The sequence below is a fragment of the Denticeps clupeoides genome, unplaced genomic scaffold (assembly GCF_900700375.1).
Source record: "Denticeps clupeoides unplaced genomic scaffold, fDenClu1.1, whole genome shotgun sequence".
Taxonomy (NCBI): domain Eukaryota; kingdom Metazoa; phylum Chordata; class Actinopteri; order Clupeiformes; family Denticipitidae; genus Denticeps; species Denticeps clupeoides.
The window spans coordinates 152,962-164,591 of record NW_021630069.1 but is presented as its reverse complement, the minus strand read 5'-3'; the positions used below and the strand labels follow the sequence as shown (position 1 = coordinate 164,591).

Here is an 11,630-nt window from a genome sequence, read left to right as displayed (position 1 = left end):
TCTCTCTCTATTTTGCACATAACATTGCACAAAGACAAACATTATACCTTCCTACCTCATCTGGATACAACTGGAAACTGAACTGTATTGTTTAAGTTGGATTATTAGTAATACTTGAATTGTTTATTTATATTTTCTTTTTACTAATTTGTACCTTTACACTTTTTTCTCCTTATTCTCAGATAGCAGGGGGTACAGCCCTTTTTCCTTTTTTTAAATAAAATAAAACTAAGGACAGTTGTTCAAAAACGCAAAGTATGAGCTATTTGATTACTCAATGAAAAACAACAACAAAATAATCGATTCCAAAAATATTCGATAGTTGCAGCCCTAGTTTGGTTTGTTCCAGAGTTTTCAGGAACCCGTTCAGTGTTCCCAGATGATGTTCTGTTGATCTAGAGTGTTCAAACATACAGTACATTCACATGCATGCTTATAAACTATATCAGCATGATGCATCACCTCTTGATTCTTTTTCCTCATCTTCACAATCTGATCAAATCAATGATGCTATCCTTAGTTAGTTTCACACATTAATTGGCTTTTCAAAATATTCCTGTTTATAAAAAAAAACAGTTAATAAATTAGACCAACCTGAAAATAAAACTGAAATTGCTGTGTATTACACACCTTAACCATGTTATTAACATAGTTATGGATAATAACATTGTGGATGTTATTGTCTTGGGAAAAGGAATCTTGCCGTGAAGATCGTTCTAGGGCAGTCGTCAGTAAAAAATGGATTTGAGATAAAATGGATGGAGGAAGGCACTGGCTGTTTGTTATAAACTATATCAGCATGATGCATCACCTCTTGATTCTTTTTCCTCATCTTCACAATCTGATCAAATCAATGATGCTATCCTTAGTTAGTTTCACACATTAATTGGCTTTTCAAAATATTCCTGTTTAACAAAAAAAACAGTTAATAAATTAGACCAACCTGAAAATAAAACTGAAATTGCTGTGTATTACACACCTTAACCATGTTATTAACATAGTTATGGATAATAACATTGTGGATGTTATTGTCTTGGGAAAAGGAATCTTGCCGTGAAGATCGTTCTAGGGCAGTGGTCAGTAAAAAATGGATTTGAGATATAATGGATGGAGGAAGGCACTGGCTGTTTGTTTTTTGTGTTTTTATTATTTTATTATTTTTATGTAAATCCAAAATTTCAATTAATCTTGTTCACTTGTTTTGTTCACTTGATTCCATGTTCATACTAGAAGTTAAAATGAAAGATTACAGAGTAAATGTAAAATTTTTATACATTTAATGCATTTAATACATTTCTGGGTAACATCAACAGTAACAAAAATGCAATTTAGTTTTTGCTGTCAAAGATGATTGTTCTTAATGTATCTATTCTAAGTACATCCTATGTTTTTTAAACCTTTTATTCCAATATAATGCAATACGGCATACAACACAAAAACAATATTCCTTTTGAAGGTTGAAGTCACTAGTTTCCACCTACTGTGGAGGTGATATATTTCTGCTTATGGAGCTCCACAGTGGCTGCAGCCAGGTGCTGTTGTTTAGAACCGAAACCTCTGTTGTTTAGACCCGACACCCCTTTGCGCGATCAAAAAAAGGATTCAGATGCATTAGTAAAACACAACTTTACCTACAGAAGCAAACAAGGTTCAAAAAGGCCAAAACTGTAAAAAGGCCCCGGCCCCTTTAGTACGACTAGCAACATTACATAGCAATGTGCAGATGTCTGTATTGGACATTTTCCCATTTTTTGTTATGTTATTTCGAAAGTGTGGGTTAAATTTTGCTAGATATATTTTGCTATCTTGCCATTAGTTTAGATTGCAAACAGTTTCATATTCGATCAACGGATGGGGTTTTACTGTATTTAGATGGTATGTTGACCGACCTAATGCGACGATCAGGAGTCTTTATGCAGTTTTGGAATAAGGGTGATAATGCCATAGTATGAAGAAGAGAAAAATTGTAAATGATATCAATCACTAAATAAAAAAGGTATTTTAATATGTTACCAAAAATCTTTATTGAAGTTACCAGTAAGACCACCACAACCTGGAAAGATAAACAACACAAAGCTTCATTCAATTCATCAAGGCCAGTAGAATTGAGTTGAATTTCCAGGAGCTGCTATTATAACGTTGTCTTACTAGATGTTGGCCCCACGTGGCTGTGTGACGAATTAAACATGCGACAGAAGGCGCGTCACGTGAACTCTCAGTAGACATGGCTGCTGCTTCAGTAGCGAGGTGTGGAGACTGGCTGATGATCAGCGCGGGGAAAACCCTCTTATCGCTCGATACGGGGAGTAGTCGGTAAGCGGGCGCGGGTGAGTTGGTACCGGTTCCGATATCGGGTCCTAATGGCGGCCTGTCTGCTAATCGCCGTGACTCCTGTGACTACAGGAACGCGTTCGTGTTTGATTGCAGCGCCGCGGAGCGGAGACCGAGGGATGAAGCGGCGGATGGAGATGAGTGAGCAGATTTAGCCGGAGAGCGCAGTTGACTAGAGCTGCATGTGGCTCCGGCTGATTGATTGTCTGATCTGCCAGTCACAGGGACGCGGAGGTGTCCAGAGACGAAGGGACCGACTGCATCCTCGCGCTCGCTGTGTCGCCCACTGGGAAGTTGGTTGCTCTCACAGATGACAACAAACGTCTTGTGCTCTTCCGCACAGAACCGAAATGGCAGTGCGTCAGCACGAGGTGCGCTACCCTGAAGTCAATTGCTGTTTTTTTCAATCAGAATTCATCCAATGCAAGGTCTGGAGTGTCTTTCGATAAAAATGTTCATTCTGACATTAGAGTGCTTTAATATTTGAGTGCGCAGATGTAATATGTTGGTGTGATATGAGGGATAAGATTATCAGTTTTGCTGTGTGTGTATAGGTGGGTGGTGCGCAGATGCACATCACTTGCCTTCTCCATGGATGAGGAGTGTGTTCTGGTGGCAGATAAGTCAGGTGATGTGTACTCCTTCTCAACAAAACAACCACATGCAGCAGGTCAAGTGAAGCTGGGTCATCTATCCATGCTGCTGGCGCTGGTGAGGATGTGTCTCTGGCCTTAAAATTTTTTTTTTTTTTACTAACCCTATCCCACCTTACAGCAGGTTGTCCTGGCTGATCTGCCATAAAGGATCAAAATTTTATTGCGCATCATTTTTTTTTTTTTAAGTAGAAGACCAGAACAGGGCAAGCGCTGCTGGGTTCAATTCTGCCATTTTGAAACTTGTCAATTCTCAGGAACAAGTTCAATGTACAGCTGTACATTCACAGAGTGATAGTATCATGCTCTACTGTATATCTATTGTTTAACATGTCCAGTTTTATATACTGTCTACTGAACACAATGGGCGTCTGTCTGGTTTGTCGGTTCATGCAGACTGTGACTCCAGATAACAAATTCAGCATCACAGCCGACCGTGATGAGAAGATCCGAGTCAGCTGCCTCAGGGGTCCTCACAACATCCAGTCCTTCTGTTTGGGACACACAGAGTGAGTTTCCCATACACTACTACCCAGTGCTGTTATTTTAATTTTACTCAGGGAGTGGGCATTGAATTCATTTACTGATATATGTTATTGTTATATTGATATGTTCATTAGCAATACATTTTAATGGTAGTTTCTCTTTACATTTCAAGTAATAAATAAAACCGAAGGTCCAGAAACCTCACGTAATTAATAATTACTATGTGGACAAAAGTACTGGAATACCTTTGTAATCACTGAATTCAGGAATTTCATTTAAACCCAGTACATGATCAACAGAAACTCTGCTGTGAAGCAGAATCTGCCACCATGACTCACAAAGCAAGATCTCAACATTTTGAGAATTCTTCACAGAGAAGTAGAAGCATTGCAAAAGAAGGACTAATATTGAAATTGTCACTTATTTCAGAAAATGAAACCCATATACTGTAAGGACCATAAATATTTGGACATCAACATAATTTACATTTACGCCATTTATTGGCATTGGAAATTATTTACAGTATAATTGCAGAGGGATTCAGAAACATTGATTTTCTTTTGTTATTCAAACAGTGTTTGAAAGGCCAATAAAATATGATTGAAATGGGCGGTTGGGGGGAGCATGATAATGTCTCTATCTAGATGCCTGAAAATGGAGCCAAGGATGGCAGAGAAATTCATGGTTTCATATGTTAATAAACTATTTATTATCTCTGGTGTCTTCGGTTTCAGTGTAGCAATTTCAGAAAAAAGAAAATCTAATTGTTCAATTTTAAAGTATTTCATGATCATTTTTTTGGCAATATCACCCAGCCCTACACCACCACAATGGATTTGAAATGCTTTAACTGCAGATATTGAGCTTTATTTTAACTTTAAATTAAAGCTGCATGTCTGCTGTTGAGGCACACTTTGTTTAATTAATTTATAATCCATAACTTGTCGATGTACCAATATTTCTGACAATATTTTAATGTGAATACTGTTGCTTTCTAAACTTGTTGAGGATTTTCTGTATTCAACTGCATATTTGCGCAAACAGTCATTATCATCGGTAAACACTGCAATTTAAAGAAAATAAAACAGTCAGTATGATTGTATTATGTTCAGCAACATTTGTTTTTCATGCAGTACCTGGCTGGCTGTAGTGCAGTGTTTGAAAAAGCTTCTTATTCTTTGTACCCTTTCTAGCAATCGGGCTACTGATGGTAGGTTTAACACGCGCTGTGAAGCTAAATTCATTGTGTGAGTAAAGCATTTAAAATGCGGCAAGCTGCGCTGCAATGGCCATGTAGGCACATTGTCTGTGGCAGGGTCCTCGCTTTTTACATCCATTTCTTATTTCCCTTTCAGCAGCCCTTTGATGTTACTGCAAGTATGGCTCTCAGGGAAATCAGTAGCCATCTTGCTCAACTTGCTCATACATCCAGGACACCATGACCTCTGTAATGTGTTTCTGAGTTGGGGCAACATGTTGCGATTCTGTTTACCTGAATCCGGTGCTTTCAATCATGCTATAGAGGCACAAATCTGACTAATAAAATGCACAAGAGATTCCATCACTGAGCGTGAGGCGTGGTGGCTGGAAGTTTGTTTGTGGTATCCAGCGTACATTTGTGTTTTAAGCTTCGGTTGTTGTATTATATGTGGAGTGTTCCTGCTGAAATTAACTTGTAAATTGGTTGTTGCCTGAAAATTTCACAGAAGCGTGACAGCTTGCAAATTGTCTTTTCTTTATCCAAGTCTATACTACCTGGTTAATATTTTACATGTTGAACAGGCCGCTATAATTACAATCGATCTGTCATGTTTTGCAATTTCACTGCAAATTCAAAGTACCCAGCCGGTCTGGCTTTGAAGCAGGCTTTGAAGCAGAAATGTCAGGCTTCTGAAAGATATGTTCATTTCTGTGCAGTCAATATGTTGTTGGGCCTCCTTTTGCATGAATTATTGCATAAATGCAGCCTGGCATGGAGGCAGTCAGCCTGTGGCACTACTAAGGAGTAATGGAAGCCCAGGTTGCTTTGATGGTGGCCTTTAGGTCATCTGCATTGATTGGTTTGGTTTCTCATCGTCACCAGATGACTAACCCACTGTGGAATATTCACACTTGACTTCAAGCAATGTGGATCTCCACTTTTCTTAAAGACCCTGGGACCTTAATTTCCAAATGACACACAAAATTGACTTTCAACAACCACTGCCCCTTAACACAAGGGATGCAACATTTGTAGCCCCTGTCTTTGAATGGATTTTGCTTGAAAGTCCTTTCAAGGCTGTTGTTGAATCCTGTTGCAGCTGCACCTTCTCCTACCACACTTTTTTCAACTTTCAGTAAACATGCTGGAATACAGCACACTGTGAACAACCTGATTCTTTAGCAATTACTTTTGTGGCTTACTCTCCTTCTGGAGCGTGTCAATGACCATCTCCTGAACATCTGGCAAGTCATCATGAGACCATTTAAGGCTCTGGAAACCTGTGCAGGTGTTTTGAGTTAAGTAGCTGATTAAGGTGTGACACCATGAAACCAACATTGTTTTCACAATGAATTTTGTTTTTTCATTATCTGTGAATAACAAAGGGTGGAAATATTTCAGTACGTTTATTGAATACGTAATATGGGTTTCGCTTTCTAAAATGAGTGACAAAAAACATTGATCTTTTTAATAATAATAAGTGATTCAGTGTAGGTTTGTTGATTGTCTGGGTTCTTGCAGATTTGTCAGTGCTTTGTTGGTGCCCTCCAAGAGTCCTGACTGTCTACTGTCTGGTTCTGGGGTAAGCGAGCCTGTCTGTATGGTTCGTGTTGCAACAAAATGGTATTGTCATTTATTTTTTTATGGGAGGTTATGTTGTCTTAGGAGTATGCATTGTTAATAAACACATTTTTGTCTGCAGGATGGTACAGTAAAGTTGTGGCATTATGAAACTGGCAGAAGATTACAGAGTTGGGACCTGCAAGAGCTGAGTGAGACTCCAACAGAGGAGGTACCTCACATACTCGTCTGTTGTGTCAGTAATTACCAATCGGTCAAGGGATCAAAATTTGACTATTTTCAGTATGAATAGACAGATGGGTGATTGGTCAGTTTGATATATTTCTGATCCCAAAACGATCTTCCGCAGAGCCGCACACACACCCACGTTACTGGTGAGTGTGCAAATAGATACAGAAAATTGAGGCACCCTTCAGGACCGCAGCTAATCAAAATTTGTGAAAAAGGAGGAGGTACTCTTTCTGTTAGGATGAATTGCTCTGACACACACAAGACCAGTTACTGTGCAGAAAAGTTTGAACCATATTTGAATGTGCTACAGTGCTCAAAATACGCTCTGAGAGGGGTCGAGTAAAGCCTGTTTCAAACAGAAGCCGTTATACAGGTCTGAATGTGTCCTCTGCTTTTAACTCATTACCCTTGGTGAGCAGTGCTCATTGGCACCTTGGTGGTTTGGGACTTGGGAGCTGGCAAATGTCTTAGGGGTCCGTTTCCATACCTGCTAGGCCGTCCACTGCCCAACAATATCTCATTTCTCAAAAAACTGAAATGTAAGGGAAAGATGTTTAATTAAATCGCTATGATCAAATTATAATTAGGCTTGTCACGATAAACAATACATAAATTAATTGCACAATAATTAATATTTAATATAATTAATAATTAAACATTTTCAGGCCATTATAATTGTCATTTGCATGCTTGTGTCTCTAATAAATGGGAATATTGGCTCATTTTACAAACCAAATCATTTCGCTCAACTCACCCAAGCTGGCTGTTTTGGCTAAAAAAACAGCTCTTTAAAAGATGAGGAAAGACCAATGTGTTTACGGTGTCTAAAATCAGGGGTATAAGTAAATGCTAAGAGCGCCATCCATCTAGGGGCGCCACAAACGGAGGAAGAAAACAAGATGGTAGTACTGTGTCTTAATATGAAAAGAACAAGCCCACATGAATGTGTAGCAAAACCTATTAAGTAGTAGTAATAATGATACGTAACTTTCCTATGAGGTGCTTGCCGTGAGGTTTGTGATTTCTCTCCAAAAATTTTTTTTTTGAAACCGAAAACTCATTTTTGATTCCACTGCTCTCCAATGAGCAGAAAAACCGCTATGGACGTCTGAACCAGGCATTTTTTTTGCCGTTTGTGGCTTTAGGTTGTAAGAGGTTTGGGTCTGTGTGTAGCGGAGGAAACTCTGGTGAAGCATGCAGACAAAGGAGGCCTGCCGGGAAGTAAGAGCATCATGCTGATGCTGGGGTTTCCTTAACACTCTATAATTATTATGCTCAGAGCACCTCAGTTCCGCCACACCCAGGTATATGCCAGTAACCCCCCATACGTTCCTACTTTTATGTAATACAAAATTAAGTAATAAAGGGACCAGAGGAGCTTGAACAGTCTGCTTTATTCCTCTGCTTGGTGGAGAGTTGCTATGCATCAGGACATGAGCAGGCAACTAACTCTCCTCACAGCACAGTGCCATATGCATTTAAAGGAATACTACCAGTGTATATAAACTGAACCCTGACAGTTTTCATTCTAATCAAAGTGTCCACACAGGTGTACAAGACCTTAACTCTTTACAAACATCATGTGGCAATGTACTAAATACATGGGATGCATCAATATTGAGGCATTGATAATGTAATCAAATTGAAGCGTAACTCCAGTAAAGGTAATTAATTACTAGTTGTAATGACTTTGTAAAGTTTCTTTTCTCATCTGTGGTGTAGTAGTTGATATCTGATTCGCTTTTGTCCACAGCGCCTGGCGGTCAGACGGATTAGCTGCTCTCCTGATGGACATGTGGCTGTACAGTGTGACCGGTAAATATCCAGGGTGTATTGGTGGACTGATTTAACCACATACATTTCAAATACATTCAGATGTTTGTTGTTTGAAGGTGTCCATGGTTGCAGCTATTTGAAATAAAGGAGGGGTCTGAAGTCAAGCCCAGCACATGTCTACGCCTCCCTCATGTAGTCTGGGACATGGTATTTGACCAAAAATGTCAGCTTTGGATCCTACTGGAGAACCAACAGACACCAGTACTGCTCTATAAACATGCACAGCAGGGTTGGGAGGTACACACACACAATTCACTCTCACTTTCTTCAAATTACAATGATTTATTGTATAACTATGAACTAAAACCCCAATTTTTGTTGTGTGTGGGTGGGTGTAGCAGTGTGATCTGCAACAGTCAGATCTTAAGAGAGTATCTGCAGCCCTACACACACACTGGGATTGTTTCAAAGGTGAGTCAAGCGTGCATGTGTGTTTGTGTGTACATTTTTTTTTCTTCTGTGTCCTCTGAACATGTTGAAATATTCTTATGGTGTCTTTTCTTGCCTTTTCTGTCACACGTGATTGTGTGTGATTTGTCATTCAGAGTGCGTGGGCTCACCTAGTCGGCTGCACCAGCTGTATAAAGTGAACTTTGACAACATGGCTGCTTACAGGCAGAAGAAAGAGGAGAGGATGCAGCAAAAGAGAGCAGCTGGAAATGGTGCTCCATCCAACAAGACCAGGAAGAGGGTTAAGCTGGGATCAGAACACACCCACGAATCAGTGCTTTAATTTACTTTTCTTTTGAATGATTGGGGCTCTAATTGGGATTAATAAAACAATTGGGTTTGGTTTTGGTGTGTTTTTTTTTTTTTTTTTTTTTTGTGTGTGTATGCTTGCAAACGTCACATCACATTAAATAGCCCAACTTCCTCTGCGTTTAAGAAGTTTTATTTCTGTAGTATTTAAAATATTAAGTACACATTATCTATAACACCATAAGCAGATGCGTAAAGCCCCTGTACATTTTATAAGTAAGAATTAAAAAAAAATTGTCAGTGACCGTTTTGGAGCTTCCGGTAAGGTTGTCCATTTAACATTTTGCTACGTTTAGCTCTTCTCACCTAAATTAAGCCACCCAGCAACCTGAAGAACCACATCAAGTTAAGACTGCTTGATACTTACAGTGGGTATGGAAAGTATTTAGACCCCCTTACATTTTTCACTCTTTATATTGCATCCATTTGCTTAAATCTTTAAGTTCTTTAAAATGTACACACATTTTAAAGAACTGTGACACTCATATACGCTACTCACAATAAGTTAGGGACATTGTGAAAGACTTCCAGAAAGACATACAGTGTTTGTTTCACTTCACATTTTTGGGATAGGGAGGCAAGTGTATTGGGCTGATAGACCTCATTTTGTGTTTTCCATGTCTCATTGTCTACAGGTGTGCCTTATATTGGGGCAAATACCTAGAGACAACCTTTCTCAATGTGGCATCAATTTCAACATTCTCTGGGTACAAAAAGCTGGTATTGTCAGTAAGTCATTTCAAGTTCAAGCTGCAATATAACAGATTAATTTAAGCGGGTCTGAATACTTTACGTACCCACTGCAAGTGAACTTTATTGAAGTGTAGATTGTCAGCTGTCAGGATAAACTTGAGCCTTCTGGAGTTGTTCAAAGAACATCGAACATCCTACTGGTAGAACATTATTTGAGGATACAGATTATTTCCTCTGTATGAAATGTGTGATTAATATATTGGACATTATTTTCAAACTGGCACCTGTTCATGTATGTGATACTGAGGTTTATATCATCCAGAATGAGAAAGTAGCATGTGTGAGAGCTCTCATCAAATTCCTCCCATTTTAATTAAGAAATTACTTTTAGATGTTTTCAATGCTTATTTAATCCACTGTACATAAGCTTGATAGCTATCTGTAATTATTGTGTAATTATTTCACCCACAATATGATATTTAATTATTTATTTATTACCTCAAAAGTGTTCACTGGGACCTTGGGACCTCACTGGGTTTCAGAAATTCTTCTGTAATCAATGTCATCAGTATGTTTTGCAAGAACACTCTTGAGAGATCTCTTTGGTCTTCTCCATCATGAGATGTTTCTTGTGTGACACCTTGGTAATGAAGCACCTTTCTATAGGCCATCAGTTGGGACTGAAACAGCTGATATTCATTTAGCCTTCCAATTACTTTTTCCCTAATTAATGAACAACTATGATTTTATTTCTTGGATGAGTTGTTTCCATTTCATGTCAATAGCACCTTTAAAAATGTACTAAATACTTAAAACACTTATTTACCTACTATGAATCCATAAGGTTTAACACAACTCTCAACAATGTGCATTTATATTAGCTGACCAGTCTTTTTTTTTTTGCCTCCCATGATCAGATTCTCACTTTTCTTCTTCTGCACCTGAAACAACACAGAACAGTTTTCAAATCACAAAGCCGAAGGTCTGCAGTATGAAGCATCACACCCATAGAGCTGCACAATGCCAAATTATAGCTAAAAACAGAGAAATTAATCTTTGCCCAAATAAACTGATAAATGCCATAAATGTAAATAAACCACTCCTCCATCTGACACCTCTGTTATTTCCAGAGACTTAACAATCAGCTCACAGAAAGGACAGCTCAAGCAAGAATGTTAAGTACGTGTGGCAGTTAAAAGTCCCCTGACATTAAAATTTCACTTTTCTGTGAGATAATTTAACATTAATACGAGTTCCTTTATCTAGAAATGGCGATAGATGTTAAGAGTGCTTTTGTTCAGAGAGTGCCAGCTCTCTGAAGTATCTGGAATTTGTCCGCTTATGTCCTTATAAGTGGAAAGGTTACACAACATACTGTCATGACAAACATTGTGGTTGGTGAATGGTGTTGATGACGTAATTTCCACAAATGCCTCCAAAGCTTCTATAGTTCCCTCTCCTCCTCATCCTGCCTCTGTCTTTCTCATTAGCATTTAAATCCACAGATACCAAAATGGCGCATCCTGGGGAAATCTCATTGTGTGACTGGCTGTAATTTACACCATGGCTGACTTTCGGAGAGAGACTTCAGATACAGTATTAGGGGACCACTAAGACCAATATAAAAGCAAAAAAACGTTCATGTCAGGGGACCTATAAATATTTAGGAAGGAACACTTTTGAACACTTTGTAAATTTTCTGTGTCTGACGTATTAACTTTATATAATTAACATTATTAACAATAACATTAAAGACAATAAAGATCTTTTGAAATAAAAAGATGGGTGGTAGTTAAAAATATGGCCCTACATTTTTTAATGTGACACTACTACCCTCTGCTGAATACAGCAGCAAATCT

At 38.6% G+C, this 11,630-nt stretch overlaps 2 protein-coding genes across 3 annotated transcripts in view; one reads left to right on the top strand and one right to left on the bottom strand.

Annotated features, from left to right (window-relative positions):
• The first annotated feature begins 1,337 nt into the window (after positions 1-1,337).
• On the top strand, positions 1,338-9,116 carry wdr4 (WD repeat domain 4). Of its 2 annotated transcripts, none has more exons than XM_028968166.1 (11): positions 1,338-2,313; positions 2,404-2,472; positions 2,550-2,702; positions 2,886-3,042; positions 3,381-3,493; positions 6,193-6,253; positions 6,374-6,463; positions 8,237-8,298; positions 8,376-8,556; positions 8,658-8,730; positions 8,935-9,116. In XM_028968166.1, the coding sequence occupies exons 1-11, from the start codon at positions 2,225-2,227 to the stop codon at positions 9,066-9,068; spliced, it is 1,182 nt and encodes a 393-aa protein (XP_028823999.1). In that variant the 5' UTR covers positions 1,338-2,224; the 3' UTR covers positions 9,069-9,116. The 2 variants fall into 2 exon arrangements, with proteins under 2 accessions (XP_028823999.1, XP_028823998.1); XM_028968165.1 differs by having other exon boundaries at positions 1,341-2,313; positions 8,865-9,116.
• Positions 9,117-9,744: 628 nt separating this feature from the next.
• The window catches only part of pde9aa (phosphodiesterase 9aa), a 69,872-nt gene continuing 67,986 nt past the window's right edge, over positions 9,745-11,630 (bottom strand). The window contains exon 18 of the mRNA XM_028968205.1: positions 9,745-10,712. Within this exon, the coding sequence (XP_028824038.1) occupies positions 10,644-10,712 (69 nt within the window). The 3' untranslated portion in view covers positions 9,745-10,643. The remainder of the gene's footprint in view (positions 10,713-11,630) is intronic.

Excerpts from the sequence above, each read along its gene's own strand:
- wdr4 (XM_028968165.1), top strand. The coding sequence starts at position 2,225 with ATGGCTGCTGCTTCAGTAGCGAGGTGTGGAGACTGGCTGATGATCAGC. Across the intron at positions 3,494-6,192 it reads TTCTGTTTGGGACACACAGA|ATTTGTCAGTGCTTTGTTGG; the intron begins GTGAGTTTCCCA and ends GGGTTCTTGCAG. Across the intron at positions 8,557-8,657 it reads ATGCACAGCAGGGTTGGGAG|CAGTGTGATCTGCAACAGTC; the intron begins GTACACACACAC and ends GGGTGGGTGTAG.